The following is a 25,647-nucleotide window of genomic DNA, read 5'->3' as shown; positions in this document are numbered from 1 at the left end:
AATGCTGACAACAATACAGTGATAATAATCTATGGTTTGTAATTATTATTGGTAATGCTGACAACAATACAGTGATAATAATCTATGGTTTGTAATTATTACTGGTAATGCTGACAACAATACAGTGATAATAATCTATGGTTTGTAATTATTATTGGTAATGCTGACAACAATACAGTGATAATAATCTATGGTTTGTAATTATTATTGGTAATGCTGACAACAATACAGTGATAATAATCTATGGTTTGTAATTATTATTGGTAATGCTGACAACAATACAGTGATAATAATCTATGGTTTGTAATTATTATTGGTAATGCTGACAACAATACAGTGATAATAATCTATGGTTTGTAATTATTATTGGTAATGCTGACAACAATACAGTGATAATAATCTATGGTTTGTAATTATTACTGGTAATGCTGACAACAATACAGTGATAATAATCTATGGTTTGTAATTATTATTGGTAATGCTGACAACAATACAGTGATAATAATCTATGGTTTGTAATTATTATTGGTAATGCTGACAACAATACAGTGATAATAATCTATGGTTTGTAATTATTATTGGTAATGCTGACAACAATACAGTGATAATAATCTATGGTTTGTAATTATTATTGGTAATGCTGACAACAATACAGTGATAATAATCTATGGTTTGTAATTATTATTGGTAATGCTGACAACAATACAGTGATAATAATCTATGGTTTGTAATTATTATTGGTAATGCTGACAACAATACAGTGATAATAATCTATGGTTTGTAATTATTATTGGTAATGCTGACAACAATACAGTGATAATAATCTATGGTTTGTAATTATTATTGGTAATGCTGACAACAATACAGTGATAATAATCTATGGTTTGTAATTATTATTGGTAATGCTGACAACAATACAGTGATAATAATCTATGGTTTGTAATTATTATTGGTAATGCTGACAACAATACAGTGATAATAATCTATGGTTTGTAATTATTATTGGTAATGCTGACAACAATACAGTGATAATAATCTATGGTTTGTAATTATTATTGGTAATGCTGACAACAATACAGTGATAATAATCTATGGTTTGTAATTATTATTGGTAATGCTGACAACAATACAGTGATAATAATCTATGGTTTGTAATTATTATTGGTAATGCTGACAACAATACAGTGATAATAATCTATGGTTTGTAATTATTATTGGTAATGCTGACAACAATACAGTGATAATAATCTATGGTTTGTAATTATTATTGGTAATGCTGACAACAATACAGTGATAATAATCTATGGTTTGTAATTATTATTGGTAATGCTGACAACAATACAGTGATAATAATCTATGGTTTGTAATTATTATTGGTAATGCTGACAACAATACAGTGATAATAATCTATGGTTTGTAATTATTACTGGTAATGCTGACAACAATACAGTGATAATAATCTATGGTTTGTAATTATTATTGGTAATGCTGACAACAATACAGTGATAATAATCTATGGTTTGTAATTATTATTGGTAATGCTGACAACAATACAGTGATAATAATCTATGGTTTGTAATTATTATTGGTAATGCTGACAACAATACAGTGATAATAATCTATGGTTTGTAATTATTATTGGTAATGCTGACAACAATACAGTGATAATAATCTATGGTTTGTAATTATTATTGGTAATGCTGACAACAATACAGTGATAATAATCTATGGTTTGTAATTATTATTGGTAATGCTGACAACAATACAGTGATAATAATCTATGGTTTGTAATTATTATTGGTAATGCTGACAACAATACAGTGATAATAATCTATGGTTTGTAATTATTATTGGTAATGCTGACAACAATACAGTGATAATAATCTATGGTTTGTAATTATTATTGGTAATGCTGACAACAATACAGTGATAATAATCTATGGTTTGTAATTATTATTGGTAATGCTGACAACAATACAGTGATAATAATCTATGGTTTGTAATTATTATTGGTAATGCTGACAACAATACAGTGATAATAATCTATGGTTTGTAATTATTATTGGTAATGCTGACAACAATACAGTGATAATAATCTATGGTTTGTAATTATTATTGGTAATGCTGACAACAATACAGTGATAATAATCTATGGTTTGTAATTATTATTGGTAATGCTGACAACAATACAGTGATAATAATCTATGGTTTGTAATTATTATTGGTAATGCTGACAACAATACAGTGATAATAATCTATGGTTTGTAATTATTATTGGTAATGCTGACAACAATACAGTGATAATAATCTATGGTTTGTAATTATTATTGGTAATGCTGACAACAATACAGTGATAATAATCTATGGTTTGTAATTATTATTGGTAATGCTGACAACAATACAGTGATAATAATCTATGGTTTGTAATTATTATTGGTAATGCTGACAACAATACAGTGATAATAATCTATGGTTTGTAATTATTACTGGTAATGCTGACAACAATACAGTGATAATAATCTATGGTTTGTAATTATTATTGGTAATGCTGACAACAATACAGTGATAATAATCTATGGTTTGTAATTATTATTGGTAATGCTGACAACAATACAGTGATAATAATCTATGGTTTGTAATTATTATTGGTAATGCTGACAACAATACAGTGATAATAATCTATGGTTTGTAATTATTATTGGTAATGCTGACAACAATACAGTGATAATAATCTATGGTTTGTAATTATTATTGGTAATGCTGACAACAATACAGTGATAATAATCTATGGTTTGTAATTATTATTGGTAATGCTGACAACAATACAGTGATAATAATCTATGGTTTGTAATTATTATTGGTAATGCTGACAACAATACAGTGATAATAATCTATGGTTTGTAATTATTATTGGTAATGCTGACAACAATACAGTGATAATAATCTATGGTTTGTAATTATTATTGGTAATGCTGACAACAATACAGTGATAATAATCTATGGTTTGTAATTATTATTGGTAATGCTGACAACAATACAGTGATAATAATCTATGGTTTGTAATTATTACTGGTAATGCTGACAACAATACAGTGATAATAATCTATGGTTTGTAATTATTATTGGTAATGCTGACAACAATACAGTGATAATAATCTATGGTTTGTAATTATTATTGGTAATGCTGACAACAATACAGTGATAATAATCTATGGTTTGTAATTATTATTGGTAATGCTGACAACAATACAGTGATAATAATCTATGGTTTGTAATTATTATTGGTAATGCTGACAACAATACAGTGATAATAATCTATGGTTTGTAATTATTATTGGTAATGCTGACAACAATACAGTGATAATAATCTATGGTTTGTAATTATTATTGGTAATGCTGACAACAATACAGTGATAATAATCTATGGTTTGTAATTATTATTGGTAATGCTGACAACAATACAGTGATAATAATCTATGGTTTGTAATTATTATTGGTAATGCTGACAACAATACAGTGATAATAATCTATGGTTTGTAATTATTATTGGTAATGCTGACAACAATACAGTGATAATAATCTATGGTTTGTAATTATTATTGGTAATGCTGACAACAATACAGTGATAATAATCTATGGTTTGTAATTATTACAGTTAATAATCTATGGTAATGCTGACAACAATACAGTGATAATAATCTATGGTTTGTAATTATTATTGGTAATGCTGACAACAATACAGTGATAATAATCTATGGTTTGTAATTATTATTGGTAATGCTGACAACAATACAGTGATAATAATCTATGGTTTGTAATTATTATTGGTAATGCTGACAACAATACAGTGATAATAATCTATGGTTTGTAATTATTATTGGTAATGCTGACAACAATACAGTGATAATAATCTATGGTTTGTAATTATTATTGGTAATGCTGACAACAATACAGTGATAATAATCTATGGTTTGTAATTATTATTGGTAATGCTGACAACAATACAGTGATAATAATCTATGGTTTGTAATTATTATTGGTAATGCTGACAACAATACAGTGATAATAATCTATGGTTTGTAATTATTATTGGTAATGCTGACAACAATACAGTGATAATAATCTATGGTTTGTAATTATTATTGGTAATGCTGACAACAATACAGTGATAATAATCTATGGTTTGTAATTATTATTGGTAATGCTGACAACAATACAGTGATAATAATCTATGGTTTGTAATTATTACTGGTAATGCTGACAACAATACAGTGATAATAATCTATGGTTTGTAATTATTATTGGTAATGCTGACAACAATACAGTGATAATAATCTATGGTTTGTAATTATTATTGGTAATGCTGACAACAATACAGTGATAATAATCTATGGTTTGTAATTATTATTGGTAATGCTGACAACAATACAGTGATAATAATCTATGGTTTGTAATTATTATTGGTAATGCTGACAACAATACAGTGATAATAATCTATGGTTTGTAATTATTATTGGTAATGCTGACAACAATACAGTGATAATAATCTATGGTTTGTAATTATTATTGGTAATGCTGACAACAATACAGTGATAATAATCTATGGTTTGTAATTATTATTGGTAATGCTGACAACAATACAGTGATAATAATCTATGGTTTGTAATTATTATTGGTAATGCTGACAACAATACAGTGATAATAATCTATGGTTTGTAATTATTATTGGTAATGCTGACAACAATACAGTGATAATAATCTATGGTTTGTAATTATTATTGGTAATGCTGACAACAATACAGTGATAATAATCTATGGTTTGTAATTATTATTGGTAATGCTGACAACAATACAGTGATAATAATCTATGGTTTGTAATTATTATTGGTAATGCTGACAACAATACAGTGATAATAATCTATGGTTTGTAATTATTATTGGTAATGCTGACAACAATACAGTGATAATAATCTATGGTTTGTAATTATTATTGGTAATGCTGACAACAATACAGTGATAATAATCTATGGTTTGTAATTATTACTGGTAATGCTGACAACAATACAGTGATAATAATCTATGGTTTGTAATTATTATTGGTAATGCTGACAACAATACAGTGATAATAATCTATGGTTTGTAATTATTATTGGTAATGCTGACAACAATACAGTGATAATAATCTATGGTTTGTAATTATTATTGGTAATGCTGACAACAATACAGTGATAATAATCTATGGTTTGTAATTATTATTGGTAATGCTGACAACAATACAGTGATAATAATCTATGGTTTGTAATTATTATTGGTAATGCTGACAACAATACAGTGATAATAATCTATGGTTTGTAATTATTATTGGTAATGCTGACAACAATACAGTGATAATAATCTATGGTTTGTAATTATTATTGGTAATGCTGACAACAATACAGTGATAATAATCTATGGTTTGTAATTATTATTGGTAATGCTGACAACAATACAGTGATAATAATCTATGGTTTGTAATTATTATTGGTAATGCTGACAACAATACAGTGATAATAATCTATGGTTTGTAATTATTACTGGTAATGCTGACAACAATACAGTGATAATAATCTATGGTTTGTAATTATTATTGGTAATGCTGACAACAATACAGTGATAATAATCTATGGTTTGTAATTATTATTGGTAATGCTGACAACAATACAGTGATAATAATCTATGGTTTGTAATTATTATTGGTAATGCTGACAACAATACAGTGATAATAATCTATGGTTTGTAATTATTATTGGTAATGCTGACAACAATACAGTGATAATAATCTATGGTTTGTAATTATTATTGGTAATGCTGACAACAATACAGTGATAATAATCTATGGTTTGTAATTATTACTGGTAATGCTGACAACAATACAGTGATAATAATCTATGGTTTGTAATTATTACTGGTAATGCTGACAACAATACAGTGATAATAATCTATGGTTTGTAATTATTATTGGTAATGCTGACAACAATACAGTGATAATAATCTATGGTTTGTAATTATTATTGGTAATGCTGACAACAATACAGTGATAATAATCTATGGTTTGTAATTATTATTGGTAATGCTGACAACAATACAGTGATAATAATCTATGGTTTGTAATTATTATTGGTAATGCTGACAACAATACAGTGATAATAATCTATGGTTTGTAATTATTATTGGTAATGCTGACAACAATACAGTGATAATAATCTATGGTTTGTAATTATTATTGGTAATGCTGACAACAATACAGTGATAATAATCTATGGTTTGTAATTATTATTGGTAATGCTGACAACAATACAGTGATAATAATCTATGGTTTGTAATTATTATTGGTAATGCTGACAACAATACAGTGATAATAATCTATGGTTTGTAATTATTATTGGTAATGCTGACAACAATACAGTGATAATAATCTATGGTTTGTAATTATTATTGGTAATGCTGACAACAATACAGTGATAATAATCTATGGTTTGTAATTATTATTGGTAATGCTGACAACAATACAGTGATAATAATCTATGGTTTGTAATTATTACTGGTAATGCTGACAACAATACAGTGATAATAATCTATGGTTTGTAATTATTATTGGTAATGCTGACAACAATACAGTGATAATAATCTATGGTTTGTAATTATTATTGGTAATGCTGACAACAATACAGTGATAATAATCTATGGTTTGTAATTATTATTGGTAATGCTGACAACAATACAGTGATAATAATCTATGGTTTGTAATTATTATTGGTAATGCTGACAACAATACAGTGATAATAATCTATGGTTTGTAATTATTATTGGTAATGCTGACAACAATACAGTGATAATAATCTATGGTTTGTAATTATTATTGGTAATGCTGACAACAATACAGTGATAATAATCTATGGTTTGTAATTATTATTGGTAATGCTGACAACAATACAGTGATAATAATCTATGGTTTGTAATTATTATTGGTAATGCTGACAACAATACAGTGATAATAATCTATGGTTTGTAATTATTATTGGTAATGCTGACAACAATACAGTGATAATAATCTATGGTTTGTAATTATTATTGGTAATGCTGACAACAATACAGTGATAATAATCTATGGTTTGTAATTATTATTGGTAATGCTGACAACAATACAGTGATAATAATCTATGGTTTGTAATTATTATTGGTAATGCTGACAACAATACAGTGATAATAATCTATGGTTTGTAATTATTATTGGTAATGCTGACAACAATACAGTGATAATAATCTATGGTTTGTAATTATTATTGGTAATGCTGACAACAATACAGTGATAATAATCTATGGTTTGTAATTATTATTGGTAATGCTGACAACAATACAGTGATAATAATCTATGGTTTGTAATTATTATTGGTAATGCTGACAACAATACAGTGATAATAATCTATGGTTTGTAATTATTATTGGTAATGCTGACAACAATACAGTGATAATAATCTATGGTTTGTAATTATTATTGGTAATGCTGACAACAATACAGTGATAATAATCTATGGTTTGTAATTATTATTGGTAATGCTGACAACAATACAGTGATAATAATCTATGGTTTGTAATTATTATTGGTAATGCTCACAACAATACAGTGATAATAATCTATGGTTTGTAATTATTATTGGTAATGCTGACAACAATACAGTGATAATAATCTATGGTTTGTAATTATTATTGGTAATGCTGACAACAATACAGTGATAATAATCTATGGTTTGTAATTATTATTGGTAATGCTGACAACAATACAGTGATAATAATCTATGGTTTGTAATTATTATTGGTAATGCTGACAACAATACAGTGATAATAATCTATGGTTTGTAATTATTATTGGTAATGCTCACAACAATACAGTGATAATAATCTATGGTTTGTAATTATTATTGGTAATGCTGACAACAATACAGTGATAATAATCTATGGTTTGTAATTATTATTGGTAATGCTGACAACAATACAGTGATAATAATCTATGGTTTGTAATTATTATTGGTAATGCTGACAACAACAATACAGTGATAATAATCTATGGTTTGTAATTATTATTGGTAATGCTCACAACAATACAGTGATAATAATCTATGGTTTGTAATTATTATTGGTAATGCTGACAACAATACAGTGATAATAATCTATGGTTTGTAATTATTACTGGTAATGCTGACAACAATACAGTGATAATAATCTATGGTTTGTAATTATTACTGGTAATGCTGACAACAATACAGTGATAATAATCTATGGTTTGTAATTATTATTGGTAATGCTGACAACAATACAGTGATAATAATCTATGGTTTGTAATTATTACTGGTGATGCTGACAACAATACAGTGATAATAATCTATGGTTTGTAATTATTATTGGTAATGCTGACAACAATACAGTGATAATAATCTATGGTTTGTAATTATTATTGGTAATGCTGACAACAATACAGTGATAATAATCTATGGTTTGTAATTATTATTGGTAATGCTGACAACAATACAGTGATAATAATCTATGGTTTGTAATTATTACTGGTAATGCTGACAACAATACAGTGATAATAATCTATGGTTTGTAATTATTATTGGTAATGCTGACAACAATACAGTGATAATAATCTATGGTTTGTAATTATTATTGGTAATGCTGACAACAATACAGTGATAATAATCTATGGTTTGTAATTATTATTGGTAATGCTCACAACAATACAGTGATAATAATCTATGGTTTGTAATTATTATTGGTAATGCTGACAACAATACAGTGATAATAATCTATGGTTTGTAATTATTATTGGTAATGCTGACAACAATACAGTGATAATAATCTATGGTTTGTAATTATTACTGGTAATGCTGACAACAATACAGTGATAATAATCTATGGTTTGTAATTATTATTGGTAATGCTGACAACAATACAGTGATAATAATCTATGGTTTGTAATTATTATTGGTAATGCTGACAACAATACAGTGATAATAATCTATGGTTTGTAATTATTATTGGTAATGCTGACAACAATACAGTGATAATAATCTATGGTTTGTAATTATTATTGGTAATGCTGACAACAATACAGTGATAATAATCTATGGTTTGTAATTATTATTGGTAATGCTGACAACAATACAGTGATAATAATCTATGGTTTGTAATTATTATTGGTAATGCTGACAACAATACAGTGATAATAATCTATGGTTTGTAATTATTATTGGTAATGCTGACAACAATACAGTGATAATAATCTATGGTTTGTAATTATTATTGGTAATGCTGACAACAATACAGTGATAATAATCTATGGTTTGTAATTATTATTGGTAATGCTGACAACAATACAGTGATAATAATCTATGGTTTGTAATTATTATTGGTAATGCTGACAACAATACAGTGATAATAATCTATGGTTTGTAATTATTATTGGTAATGCTGACAACAATACAGTGATAATAATCTATGGTTTGTAATTATTATTGGTAATGCTGACAACAATACAGTGATAATAATCTATGGTTTGTAATTATTATTGGTAATGCTGACAACAATACAGTGATAATAATCTATGGTTTGTAATTATTATTGGTAATGCTGACAACAATACAGTGATAATAATCTATGGTTTGTAATTATTATTGGTAATGCTGACAACAATACAGTGATAATAATCTATGGTTTGTAATTATTATTGGTAATGCTGACAACAATACAGTGATAATAATCTATGGTTTGTAATTATTATTGGTAATGCTGACAACAATACAGTGATAATAATCTATGGTTTGTAATTATTATTGGTAATGCTGACAACAATACAGTGATAATAATCTATGGTTTGTAATTATTATTGGTAATGCTGACAACAATACAGTGATAATAATCTATGGTTTGTAATTATTATTGGTAATGCTGACAACAATACAGTGATAATAATCTATGGTTTGTAATTATTATTGGTAATGCTGACAACAATACAGTGATAATAATCTATGGTTTGTAATTATTATTGGTAATGCTGACAACAATACAGTGATAATAATCTATGGTTTGTAATTATTATTGGTAATGCTGACAACAATACAGTGATAATAATCTATGGTTTGTAATTATTATTGGTAATGCTGACAACAATACAGTGATAATAATCTATGGTTTGTAATTATTATTGGTAATGCTGACAACAATACAGTGATAATAATCTATGGTTTGTAATTATTATTGGTAATGCTGACAACAATACAGTGATAATAATCTATGGTTTGTAATTATTATTGGTAATGCTGACAACAATACAGTGATAATAATCTATGGTTTGTAATTATTACTGGTAATGCTGACAACAATACAGTGATAATAATCTATGGTTTGTAATTATTACTGGTAATGCTGACAACAATACAGTGATAATAATCTATGGTTTGTAATTATTACTGGTAATGCTGACAACAATACAGTGATAATAATCTATGGTTTGTAATTATTACTGGTAATGCTGACAACAATACAGTGATAATAATCTATGGTTTGTAATTATTACTGGTAATGCTGACAACAATACAGTGATAATAATCTATGGTTTGTAATTATTACTGGTAATGCTGACAACAATACAGTGATAATAATCTATGGTTTGTAATTATTATTGGTAATGCTGACAACAATACAGTGATAATAATCTATGGTTTGTAATTATTATTGGTAATGCTGACAACAATACAGTGATAATAATCTATGGTTTGTAATTATTATTGGTAATGCTGACAACAATACAGTGATAATAATCTATGGTTTGTAATTATTATTGGTAATGCTGACAACAATACAGTGATAATAATCTATGGTTTGTAATTATTATTGGTAATGCTGACAACAATACAGTGATAATAATCTATGGTTTGTAATTATTACTGGTAATGCTGACAACAATACAGTGATAATAATCTATGGTTTGTAATTATTATTGGTAATGCTGACAACAATACAGTGATAATAATCTATGGTTTGTAATTATTATTGGTAATGCTGACAACAATACAGTGATAATAATCTATGGTTTGTAATTATTATTGGTAATGCTGACAACAATACAGTGATAATAATCTATGGTTTGTAATTATTATTGGTAATGCTGACAACAATACAGTGATAATAATCTATGGTTTGTAATTATTATTGGTAATGCTGACAACAATACAGTGATAATAATCTATGGTTTGTAATTATTATTGGTAATGCTGACAACAATACAGTGATAATAATCTATGGTTTGTAATTATTATTGGTAATGTACAGTGATAATAATCTATGGTTTGTAATTATTACTGGTAATGCTGACAACAATACAGTGATAATAATCTATGGTTTGTAATTATTATTGGTAATGCTGACAACAATACAGTGATAATAATCTATGGTTTGTAATTATTATTGGTAATGCTGACAACAATACAGTGATAATAATCTATGGTTTGTAATTATTATTGGTAATGCTGGTACAGTGATAATAATCTATGGTTTGTAATTATTATTGGTAATGCTGACAACAATACAGTGATAATAATCTATGGTTTGTAATTATTACTGGTAATGCTGACAACAATACAGTGATAATAATCTATGGTTTGTAATTATTATTGGTAATGCTGACAACAATACAGTGATAATAATCTATGGTTTGTAATTATTACTGGTAATGCTGACAACAATACAGTGATAATAATCTATGGTTTGTAATTATTATTGGTAATGCTGACAACAATACAGTGATAATAATCTATGGTTTGTAATTATTATTGGTAATGCTGACAACAATACAGTGATAATAATCTATGGTTTGTAATTATTATTGGTAATGCTGACAACAATACAGTGATAATAATCTATGGTTTGTAATTATTATTGGTAATGCTGACAACAATACAGTGATAATAATCTATGGTTTGTAATTATTATTGGTAATGCTGACAACAATACAGTGATAATAATCTATGGTTTGTAATTATTATTGGTAATGCTGACAACAATACAGTGATAATAATCTATGGTTTGTAATTATTATTGGTAATGCTGACAACAATACAGTGATAATAATCTATGGTTTGTAATTATTACTGGTAATGCTGACAACAATACAGTGATAATAATCTATGGTTTGTAATTATTATTGGTAATGCTGACAACAATACAGTGATAATAATCTATGGTTTGTAATTATTATTGGTAATGCTGACAACAATACAGTGATAATAATCTATGGTTTGTAATTATTATTGGTAATGCTGACAACAATACAGTGATAATAATCTATGGTTTGTAATTATTATTGGTAATGCTGACAACAATACAGTGATAATAATCTATGGTTTGTAATTATTATTGGTAATGCTGACAACAATACAGTGATAATAATCTATGGTTTGTAATTATTATTGGTAATGCTGACAACAATACAGTGATAATAATCTATGGTTTGTAATTATTATTGGTAATGCTGACAACAATACAGTGATAATAATCTATGGTTTGTAATTATTATTGGTAATGCTGACAACAATACAGTGATAATAATCTATGGTTTGTAATTATTATTGGTAATGCTGACAACAATACAGTGATAATAATCTATGGTTTGTAATTATTATTGGTAATGCTGACAACAATACAGTGATAATAATCTATGGTTTGTAATTATTATTGGTAATGCTGACAACAATACAGTGATAATAATCTATGGTTTGTAATTATTACTGGTAATGCTGACAACAATACAGTGATAATAATCTATGGTTTGTAATTATTATTGGTAATGCTGACAACAATACAGTGATAATAATCTATGGTTTGTAATTATTATTGGTAATGCTGACAACAATACAGTGATAATAATCTATGGTTTGTAATTATTATTGGTAATGCTGACAACAATACAGTGATAATAATCTATGGTTTGTAATTATTATTGGTAATGCTGACAACAATACAGTGATAATAATCTATGGTTTGTAATTATTATTGGTAATGCTGACAACAATACAGTGATAATAATCTATGGTTTGTAATTATTATTGGTAATGCTGACAACAATACAGTGATAATAATCTATGGTTTGTAATTATTATTGGTAATGCTGACAACAATACAGTGATAATAATCTATGGTTTGTAATTATTATTGGTAATGCTGACAACAATACAGTGATAATAATCTATGGTTTGTAATTATTATTGGTAATGCTGACAACAATACAGTGATAATAATCTATGGTTTGTAATTATTACTGGTAATGCTGACAACAATACAGTGATAATAATCTATGGTTTGTAATTATTATTGGTAATGCTGACAACAATACAGTGATAATAATCTATGGTTTGTAATTATTATTGGTAATGCTGACAACAATACAGTGATAATAATCTATGGTTTGTAATTATTATTGGTAATGCTGACAACAATACAGTGATAATAATCTATGGTTTGTAATTATTATTGGTAATGCTGACAACAATACAGTGATAATAATCTATGGTTTGTAATTATTATTGGTAATGCTGACAACAATACAGTGATAATAATCTATGGTTTGTAATTATTATTGGTAATGCTGACAACAATACAGTGATAATAATCTATGGTTTGTAATTATTACTGGTAATGCTGACAACAATACAGTGATAATAATCTATGGTTTGTAATTATTACTGGTAATGCTGACAACAATACAGTGATAATAATCTATGGTTTGTAATTATTATTGGTAATGCTGACAACAATACAGTGATAATAATCTATGGTTTGTAATTATTATTGGTAATGCTGACAACAATACAGTGATAATAATCTATGGTTTGTAATTATTATTGGTAATGCTGACAACAGTACAGTGATAATAATCTATGGTTTGTAATTATTATTGGTAATGCTGACAACAATACAGTGATAATAATCTATGGTTTGTAATTATTATTGGTAATGCTGACAACAATACAGTGATAATAATCTATGGTTTGTAATTATTATTGGTAATGCTGACAACAATACAGTGATAATAATCTATGGTTTGTAATTATTACTGGTAATGCTGACAACAGTACAGTGATAATAATCTATGGTTTGTAATTATTATTGGTAATGCTGACAACAATACAGTGATAATAATCTATGGTTTATAATTATTATTGGTAATGCTGACAACAATACAGTGATAATAATCTATGGTTTGTAATTATTATTGGTAATGCTGACAACAATACAGTGATAATAATCTATGGTTTGTAATTATTATTGGTAATGCTGACAACAATACAGTGATAATAATCTATGGTTTGTAATTATTACTGGTAATGCTGACAACAATACAGTGATAATAATCTATGGTTTGTAATTATTATTGGTAATGCTGACAACAGTACAGTGATAATAATCTATGGTTTGTAATTATTACTGGTAATGCTGACAACAATACAGTGATAATAATCTATGGTTTGTAATTATTATTGGTAATGCTGACAACAATACAGTGATAATAATCTATGGTTTGTAATTATTATTGGTAATGCTCACAACAGTACAGTGATAATAATCTATGGTTTGTAATTATTATTGGTAATGCTGATAACAGTGCAAGGATCATAGTCTAGGGTTTGTAGTTGGTTTTGGTAATACTGATAACAGATAGTAATCATAATTTAGGGTTTATAATTAGTATTGCTGAAGTGTTGAACAAAACATGGAGAGGTTATAATCCAAATAAATACCAAAGAGCTCTGGGACACAACATGCCCATTAATATCCAATGCTTTCCATTACAAAACCTCCAAACATGCTGTTTATATGTACAATTAGAACTGACACTAAACACATTGACTAAAATACTTGTTGGGAAGTAAACTGGAACCTTCCAATTAACTTTTAAGTGATGAGAAAAGAAATATATATACATGACTGGATTATAGTGATATGTAGTTATACACGTTAGAATATGTATGATTACAATATTAACACACAATACAACTGTACGAATGGAAAATGTGAAAGTAAAGCTAGAATATTTTAAACATGCAAATCAGTATCAGAAAACAAAGCTGTAATAATTTTTAAATATAACACTTGTATTTTATAAAAACTGAATCATTTCTGGGAATTGTTCTGATGTAAACTAGATGTGACGGCACATTATTCACTCTGAATTTATTCACGTTTTTTGCTTTTTGTTTCACCTCAATCTAACCTGCTGTGTGCATGTGCTAGATGGTGTAATTAGAAAATATGTGCACAGAAATTACAATAACACATTTCCATTTCAAATGTTCATTCAAGCTTCTCTCTGTGCTACCCTGGTCGTAAATATACCTGGTACGAAGAGTTATGAATCAAAATAATAAATATGTTTTAGTCGTGTTACTTCCTTTAAGAGTTTCATACGCAAAAATCTTAAGTTCTTATGGTTTAATTAATATTAATTAATGGAGAAATGAAACTACACAAGTTATAGAATTTGCAATAAAATAGTGACTCTAAGATGTTTGAAAAACTTAAGGACTTAAATATTTTTTGTTTAATCCCAGACCACTCCAGAGATGTCGCAAATTCTTGAAACCTGACTGAACAGCTACCAAAATTTTTATCTCGTAGCAACAGCAGAAACCAGAAATTGAATCCTTCAAAATGTAGCTCAGGGCCAACATACGAGATAAACTCGTACACAGATTCCGCAGCCAGGCAGTCGGGGTCCGGTGATACGCACCAGAATGGGCCTTAAACTGCATACCACTACGAGTTCACGTGCCAACTTAGTAATTACTACAAGGTATTAACCAATCAGAAAGCAGAATATAAAGAAAACCCAGACGACTTTTTTCCTGAAAAACAAGGTTGGTTCCATTTCTACGAACAACGTCTTAGACGCTTCGTAGAAAGGTTTAACGCCTGGCTTCGCCCAAGAACGCATAATGCTTAATCACCCGTTCCCACCACGTTGCCCAACTATAAACCTTTAACCTATGAATAAATGAAGTTTAGGTCAGGTATTTCAAAAGATTAAAACGAAGTCATATCTACATGTCATCACTGTGATGGTAGTTCATGGTAAATATACCCCCATCCGATATTGAAGATAACATTTTATTAGTGATTTTCATGCAGGAAACCTTGTGTAAAATTTAACACCATTTTCAACACAAATGGTTTACCAGCTTTTAAAGTTTCATGCACAGTAAGAAACAACCAGGTCCAAAGTTTTCAATCACATTCTAAAATTGTTCACTAGGTTTTGATTCTCTGGAGTTCATCTCATCTGGACAATGGCAGTATTCACCGAGCATAAATGAATTAAATATTCATTTCACTTAAACTTGTATTTTGACAACTTGCTGTGGGAATCTTGTTTGATGAAGAACTAAAAAAATATCATACACACATGAAAACACTCCATCATGTTTGTGGTGTTTGTAATAAATGTTTTATTTATAGAAAGTCAGTGTACGTTGCTTGTAAGACTTTAACTTCATACTCACATACAGTTTCGAACCTCACTCAACTGTGAAAATTTTCCTCCCTCAATATTTATAGATTCCAAATAAAAATTATTTATATATACAAACCATTTGATAAACAGAAATAAGTCATTTTGTGTGAAGATCTACACTTCCTTTGGGATTATCAAAAATTAATTTACAGTACTTACACACAATAAATAAAGATGTACATATAAATATCACTGTCCAACATTGTACGTAACTTTAACTGTTTGTATATTTTAACACTGTTCAACATTGTAAGTAACTTTAACTGTTTGTATATTTTAACACTGTCCAACATTGTACGTAATTTTAACTGTTTGTATATTTTAACGTGTTTTGTATTCCTATTTTTAGACCATAAAATTTCGTATAAATTTCAAATTTTCTTCAACACCTAATTCTGAAGCATAATTAGTAAATATAATCCAATAAATAAAAATTGTAAGTTCCTTACTAATTTTCATTCACTTCCCATTAACTTGTAAAAACTATATAAGCTGTATGGCATACAGACTAATAAATAATAAACAAGTTGTTTCTACAAGTCAGGTGTTATCCGTACAAACATTTAATTGGGAGAAACTAATATTTTTGATCAACTTGTGTCTATAAAATGTATATCCTTGTGTGTCTGTGTAAAAATCACAAATGATGTTGGGTAATATAGCCCAATAATTATCACTTCAAGTACCTCTCAAATAGGTAACATTCCTTTAATGTGTGTAATAACATAACAAGTGGTACTTGTGTAAGTAATACAACAGTAAATTGATGATTTATGAGCATAATGAAAATTATTTTACGTGGAAAACAAATATCTCAACAGAACAGTGGTCAATCTTTTTCATGTAGGTTAACTTGCTTTGAATTATAAATGATTCATATCCATTACCAGTTATGTAGTTTTGGAAGCTACTGAAGATAAATCAACGAGCAATTTCAGCTAACCAAATGGAAAGAGAAAATTTATTTTCAAAGAAACATTAAATAGATGAAAATGAAATACCAAAAGAATACACTGAAGTGTAGGGAAAACAAACTACTGGAATATGTATACAACAGACCTTACAATAATGTTCTTAAAGGTAGGTAGTTTGTGTTTTAGGAGGGGCTATTGCTATTTTCAATGACTTGTTGGAAATTTCATGTCATTATGTGATAAGACATGTTAATACACTCACAGAATCATGTCACATAAATTTCTATTAGGTTTAATGTCAGTACCTGAAAAGACTTAATTTACTCAAAGTTCTATAACCGTAGGACAAAGCTTACATGACATGTTCAAGACATCTCATGGTGAGGTGTTGTACTTGCAGATGAAATATCTTTTCTAATCAATGGTTAAATTTTGTGATGGACTTCATGTGTATAATCTCAGTACTAACCAAGTTTGAAAACATTTTAAGTTTATTATGTTTGAAATGATTTATTTGTGCAAATTTATATTACAGTTTAAAAAAAAAGTTTAAGTACACTATTTCCAGTTGAGTAACTCCTTAAGATGCAAGATTACAAAACTTGAAGACGACCTAACAAAATCAAAATGTTCTCTATTTTAAAAAAAATGTTTTAATACTAACTGTCTTGAGATACAAAGTTACACAAATGACTTGCATTAGCTTTACAAACATAAGAATTCATAAGTTTAGTGTGTTACTACTTACGTATTCCTAATAAAATTGATGGTTTCTGCAGCACTGTTTGATTTCAAAATACTAAAGTAAATGAACGTTTTCAATTAATCCTGACCAACAAGTTAACTCTCACAAGAAAGCTGTATTTCTGTACAAAATGTAAAACCTTTCTGAATAATACAGATGCATTTGCAATATAGACAGTTTCAGGACTCCCACCTACCTCTGGATAAGAGAATTACCTTCTAAAGATGATAGAAAACAATACCAGCAATGACTGTTACCAAAATGTGAGATCTGGGTTTTTGTTTCCTTCCTTTTATTGGCTTACTCCATCTGGTGGTTAATATTCCAGATTAATTCATGCTGTATTCTACAGACTATCAGAGAAATAAACAGACAATGAATCAATGCATGACTAGACATACTTTCACTGTCTGACTGCCTCATTCACAGAGGTCACAAAGATTTAGCAGTCTAGTAAACAACAACTGTAGGAATACTAAGAAATGTGTACCCATAATCTGTCTAGTCACTGTTAAAAATTTGAGATACAAAACAGTGCTAGTCAACATTACACTTTTATAGCATACCTTACATAAAAACATGTCTGGTAATACCCAACTACTAAAGTCATAAGAGGAGTGAAATACTTAATACAGACTTATTCCTAAGAACTTGTTTACAATACAAACAGTGACCTTTGCTTCAGTTTTAAGTCTTCACAAATTAGTTAACATACAGGTTAAGGTGTCTGGATAAACAAACTGCCAGACAGCAATTATATATTCAAGTATTTGTTAAAATTCATTGTAGCAAAAGAAGGAAGAAAAAAATTACCAGAATGCTGTGCTTGGAAAATCTTTGTATCACATACAAGGTGAGAAAAAAAAACCTTTGGAAACACACTGTACATATTTAAGTTTAAACTTACTGTAGAAGTCTAAAATATAACAGTGTATAAAGATACAAAAATAATATAATTATAATAAAAAACAGTGTGTGTGTGTGCAATTAACATATTCAAAGCTTTCTAACAGACAGTGCATTCCAATAAAAATTCATATTAAAATGAGAAAAAACAACTATTTAACAACATAACTGAAAATTATAACAGACAAAAATAATTAGTAAACCATTAGATTACATTTTCAAAACACAGGTCATTGTCATTTGTAGCTTTTACACCTTACTCAAGGTCAGAGCTTCCATCAAACAAGATTCATACATAGTTTACATACTAAAATCCCATGCTCAAATTTTCATGACACTTAAAGTCCAGTGATGAAGGACTATAGTTGTATTTTGTAACAGAAACTGCTAAGTCTTGCATCTCCTGAAACTTGAGATTTGGAACAGTAAATCAAACAATTGCAATAACCAAGTTATCTCTCTTATTTTTTTGAAAATTCAAGAGCTTTTCTAGAGCCATAACTCAAAATCAGCCATTTGCAATGGCATTCTAAAGCACATGAGAACATTGTGTGAATTTAGTACCTTCATAATAATATTAATTTAACAATGTCTGTTGTTTTCTTATTACATTCTTTAACTCAAAGAAACTATAACAAAAACATGTTCACAAGATGCATATGGAAACCACAGACCACTTTCAGAAAAACTACATAAAACTCAGAGAACATGTGTTAAATACAGAGAGAACACAAACTGGTTAAATGCACATTAAACTTAACAAACAAAAGTTTAAAATACACAACTACTGGTGATTCTGTATAAAATATTTAAAACCAGTATAATATAACAAAGCTGCACAAAAATTTGTACAAACCACTGAGACGCTCATATTGTTTGGCTTTAAATTAAACTTTTATTATGGATGTATCGCCACAGTTCATATTGTGAAATCATTAAAAAAAACTATGGTTTAAGTCATACTAAGCCTTCTTTCAACTGTTTAGACAAGCACTCTTTTAACCTTATAATCTGTAATGTTACAGATCTTGTAGCTTCATGAATGTACAATTGCAAGTTGTTTTAATAACAACTGCATTGTTTTAAACATTTTGTATGTACACGTATATGGCTAATACTGCATATACACAATGAAGGTAAGGAATCTCAGCCATTGAATAGCTATTATATAAATTAAATCTACAGTCAAATATGAAGTTAACTAATTATTAGAGTATCATTGCAATGAAGACTTGTGTTGACCTGGTTAACATTTGTCAGTATTCAAGTTATGACTAAAATTAGTATATTTTTTCATCTTTCCAACAGATGGCAGCATTGCATCTCAGTATATTTCCTAACATCAAAATCGGTTACCTTGTTTTGATACTTACTTATTTCAGTTATAAAAAGAAATCAGTATTTGTTTAACCTCTCTAACTGTAAAAAGGCAGAAAATACAGTTCACAAAGGTTTAGTAGTCTAGTGAACAACTGCAGAAGTACCAAGAAATGTGTACCCACAATCTGTCTACTCACTATTAAATATTTGCAACACACAAAAAGGGCTAATCAACATTACACTTTTATAGCATACCTTACATAACAACTTATCTGGTAATACCCAACTATTAGTCATAAGATGAGTGAAATACTTTAACACAGACTTGTGCTATTACACCAATTAGAGTATATTTAAATAATACTTTCACTAATACCCATTACCATTACTCTAAAGCAGTAGAAGGTTGAGAATGCTAAATTAAGATGACTACTCGGTGTACAACAGTAGTAACATCACTAGCCGTTAAGAGTGCCTTCAGTGACACAAAGATACCTCTTCTATAAAGTGTCAGGACCTTGGGAGGTTTTAAAAACATGAATTCATGGCCAAGCTGACCCACAAAAGTCACTTAGCTCTGGTATGTACACCTGGGCCCTTGTAACCATGACACTGACAAAATATGAGATTATCAAAACCCATAATCGGGTTAAAAGATATAGAATAGTACTTAAAGGGAAATAATACCAAAGGCCCTGGAACATGTGTCCAAAAATTTCATAATCTAATTAAAAGAAGAAATTAAACTAATATAAGAAAAATAACAACATGAATCAAAAGTTACAAGTGGAATATTCAAAACATTTTTTCTCAAAATAAAAAAGTAAGAAACTACATTTCAAACAAACTGAAAGTTTAAAATAATAAGCACAAAAATTCAGTATTTTGTGATGAAAAAAGTCTGAAGGCAAGCAGTGCCAAGGAAAGGATGAACCAATGGTTAATACGTGAATGCTCACAGAGTTTATAAAACATGTAGGATTTGTTACCTTCATGTTGTAGTCCAAGATGATTCAATTACAGATTAGTCCAGTATACACAAATAAATAACAAGGTGGTAATTTCATTCAAGAATTGCTGCAGATGCAAACGTTCTTTTGACAGTGACACAAGATAATAGGAGTCAATTCCACAGAGATGTGAGTGGCATTATTAGTATTATGGAGGAGTTTTAAGGTTTTTATTCATATTAAATTTGATGACAAATTAATACAAATTAAGATCAGAAAATGTTACAGAAATAAAGTTTTAGTAAACTTAAGTGAATTCATGGGGTAGACTTCAAACAATTAACAGTGAAAAAAATAAATATATACCTTTTAAGTATGTAAGTGGTAATAAAATATCTTTCTCCTCAATAGAAGTAAATTTTTTTATATGTTACCAAAACTATTAGAGATAAATACTTACTATTTGATGCTGTTCATCAGAATATTACTAAATGTAAAAATCTGAAATACATAGTTATTTTATTACGGTCTTCAATTAAGAAAAAGGTCAAAGGTCATTGCAACCTGCAGAAAGTTTCAGTTACCTGCAAGACAGTAAACATAATCCACTTTCTAACAAGTAATAGAATTTAGAGCAACTTTTTCATTATCAAGTTTACTATAAAATTAGATTCAAAGAAACAACAATTGCAAGTAACACAACAGAGGTTCCAAAGATGATGACAAATGTAGTTTTATTTTTTGGCCCAAATAATAGGACTATCTCCTCTAACAGCATTTAAATTTTTCTTAGACATGAAAACATAACTTTGTTATGAAATACTCAACTTAATATATACCCTAATCTAAAAACAAACTTTTATACACTGCTTTTTTCACTTTAACTGCAATTAAAAGACTGCATCAGCCGGACACGCAAACATTCTACACATGGCAAAGTACAACGTCCATCTAGAGCACAGGATAATTATTACTTACCCTGGTCACAAGTACTTTAAATATTGCACGTAGAAGATAATGATACTAGAGTACATGCTGTTGACTACCACAGCAAACAGAAATATTTTGAATGTTATAATGAAGGATAAGATGTAACTGATGTTACCCATTAGGGTTACAAATATTTTACATATTACAAGATATGACATCTAGAATATTGCTTAAACAGTGCTACAAATATATACTACACACAGAGGATGAAAACCAGAGAAAAGAATTCTACATACCTAGACAACATATTTTTAATATTACATATCTAAGATATGATGTCCATAGTAATTATGTTAACTGTTGCTTTTATATGTTATTAGTCTACGCTCTTTGGTAATGCTATTTTATTTAATAAAAATTTCGTGCACTACCACCATTAGTATAAAACAGTACTGTCAAAAGAGTTACTGGTTTTCACAATTTCCTTTCTCCGTTATGGGGAGGAACCCTTGAGGACACGATCTTTCTAATGAATTCATTTAAAGTGAATTAATGCTAAGCAAGGTCTTACTCTATTTGTATTCCTCACAAGTAATATTTTTGTATTTTCTTTCACACGTGTTGTAAGTGTAACACAAAATATCCGTAGCTTCAGTAGTAATATACTTAAGTTTAGAACATTCCCATGAGTGGGCTTTCATTACTGAACAACAGAGAATTATTACTGGTAAATAAATATTAATATTTTCATTACTGTTTTTACTAACTGGTAAATATAAGCTTGGTTGACAATTTATAAAAATATCACCAAGTACTTCCACTTAAAATTAACCTCAAGAATGTAATCTGTACTCCAAAAATAGAGTCATTTCAAAACATCCTCTGCCTGGATAAGTAAACAAAACAAACACATTAAACATCCCTAGTCGTTGTCGTCGTCTTTAAAGCAACCTCATCCCACTTTTTGGGAGCAATATTTTCCTCTTTAGATTTGTTGTAATAAAGAAACAAATGAGACTTCTGAATAAAAAGTTGATTAATTTTTACCCTTTTTCCTTTATTTCTCATAAATTCTGTTCTGGAGAAACACGAAACAGAATTGTGTTTGACATGGGCCCTTTGAAAACAAGTAACACTCGAGGAAAAGGTGTGTGCATGTTTTCATATGGCACAGCCACGCCAGCCATCTGCCTAGTCCACCTAGGGGAACAGAACCCCTTATTTTAGCATTATAAATCTGTAAACCTACCACTGTACTAGCAAGGAACTCTCAAGGAAAAGAGGGGTGGAAACTTTTTTTCAAATAAATCATTTAAAAAATAAAAAATGGAGGGACCGCCTCCTCAATTTCTCTGAAAATTTCACACACTAAATTTTTTTATTAGTAATTAGATATTCTAATTAATATATTACTTCTTGAAGTTTACCAAATAAATTTTATATGAAAAGAAATACCATATCTAAAAAAAAAATGTTCAACCATTTTACATCAAACAAAAATGTTATTAGTTTAGAAAACATGGAACTAGATGATATTGTCACTAAACATAGAAATACTGAGGGTGAAATCATGAAACAAAATTTCTTTCTCCAGGTCACCTTCACTGTCATATATTTGATCAAAATTATTCAAGCATTTTAAATTGTTTTCATAGAAGGAATCTATATTTTAGATATCTACATAAAACTAGTTTTGTAATGAAATTGTTTTTTTCATTAGGTTGATTTAATAGACATTTAGTGAAAAGTTACTAAATCTCTGTCTTTATAATAAACTACTGATGGTACAAACGTTTTAGAAAATGTAACTTAAGAATAAAAACGTCATAAGATATAAATCACACATTTATGGTTAGTCTGTAGAGATATGGTACACGTTGATTTTGAACCTGAAAATTTAACTTTTTAGCAATACTAAAGTCGAAACTATCAGAGGGTAACTATAACCTTCAACATTATAACCTGCTGAAATATATATTGAACAGTTAGTTCATCACCCATGAAAAATAAACTAGTCGCACTCCATATAAAAAGGCCGGTAATATTTCGCGTTATGCATAAACCTTCGATCTTGGACGCGAGAGGGAAGCACGATCGCTAGACATCGAAGTAAAACGTTCCATCCGAAGTAATTCAAACATTTCATTTTACATTTTATTTCATACCTGAACAGATTTCAGTGTGAAAAAATTAAAATACCTTCCTGCCATTGAAACTTAATTTCTGTACGTAAGAAGATAAAAAAAAACATTTACAAATTACCTTATACTTTATTTTACTTTTTAGTGTTACATTCTACCTAAACACGATAGGCCTACAGTAGTCAAGAAACTAACGTCACGCCATACTTAGTATAAAATTCACGAATCATGTTGAAAAATAACTCTAAATAATACATGTGAATTATTTTAATCCAAATTTGCCACTTTTTATCAATGCACATCAAAGAAATTTAATTTCTGGCAAATATTCTCACTCAACTCTGAGCATACCATACATACTTTGAGCTTGACCCAAATCATCTCCACTCTCACGATCCGACATGATGATCGTCTTCTACAACTACTTCGTAGTCTCGTTCTCAGACCTGTAAGTGGGTCTTACAGCTTGGCCAATCACATAACGCGGTAACAGAGTCCACATGCGTAATTCCAATGATTTATTATTGATAACACCACTTCCTAGTCAGCATTTCCAAAGGCCTGATTTGAAAATGGAGCTTAAAAACGCACCAAATATTATGCACTTTTTAAACCCTGAAATGTTTAACATGCTTATAAATTGGAGTAATAATACTGTTAGTACAGTCTTAGTTTCAAAAGTCATGAATATCTCACATGATTACTAATTTTTATTTATAGTAATTTTGCCACTTTTTTGCAAAATTACTTTTTCTGTTCTACTTCATTCGTACGTTTGAAATTAAATCAACGCCATCCACCGCCAGCTCTTGAACTTCTGTTACCTCACCGAATAATGAGATTTGGCCTTCCTCTAATTAATACACTTATGACCCCAAAGTGCAGTTTGTAATTTCTTCGTTGCGAAGCATGCTAAAAATAGTCAATCTTCCATGAATAATTTTACCTTACTAAGTGTATTATGTTTTTTAATGCGTCTTACCTATACTAATTTTCTTTTTTTCGCATGCATAAACGAGCCACAAATTGTGGATGGTTCTAGAAATAACATAAAACACACAAAAACCATTTTAATGGCAGAATATTGTCAAACATAAAAGGCTGTGTATAATGTGTTTTTTTTTCTTAAACGTACTATTGT

General features: G+C 28.5%; 1 protein-coding gene across 3 annotated transcripts in view; it reads right to left on the bottom strand.

Moving 5' to 3' along the window:
* Positions 1-24,973, bottom strand: part of LOC143248608 (transcriptional regulator protein Pur-beta-like) — a 94,336-nt gene extending 69,363 nt beyond the window's left edge. For 2 of the 3 annotated variants that reach the window (XM_076497102.1, XM_076497104.1), the window contains exon 1: positions 24,867-24,973. In XM_076497102.1, the coding sequence (XP_076353217.1) occupies positions 24,867-24,909 (43 nt within the window). In that variant the 5' untranslated portion in view covers positions 24,910-24,973. Of the gene's footprint in view, positions 1-18,455; positions 18,613-24,866 lie in introns of those variants that run through there. The other variant, XM_076497108.1, reaches the window with a different exon arrangement.
* Between the last annotated feature and the right edge of the window lie 674 nt (positions 24,974-25,647).

The sequence above is a fragment of the Tachypleus tridentatus genome, chromosome 4 (assembly GCF_004210375.1).
Source record: "Tachypleus tridentatus isolate NWPU-2018 chromosome 4, ASM421037v1, whole genome shotgun sequence".
NCBI lineage: Eukaryota > Metazoa > Arthropoda > Merostomata > Xiphosura > Limulidae > Tachypleus > Tachypleus tridentatus.
This window is presented reverse-complemented; position numbering and strand designations above follow the sequence as displayed.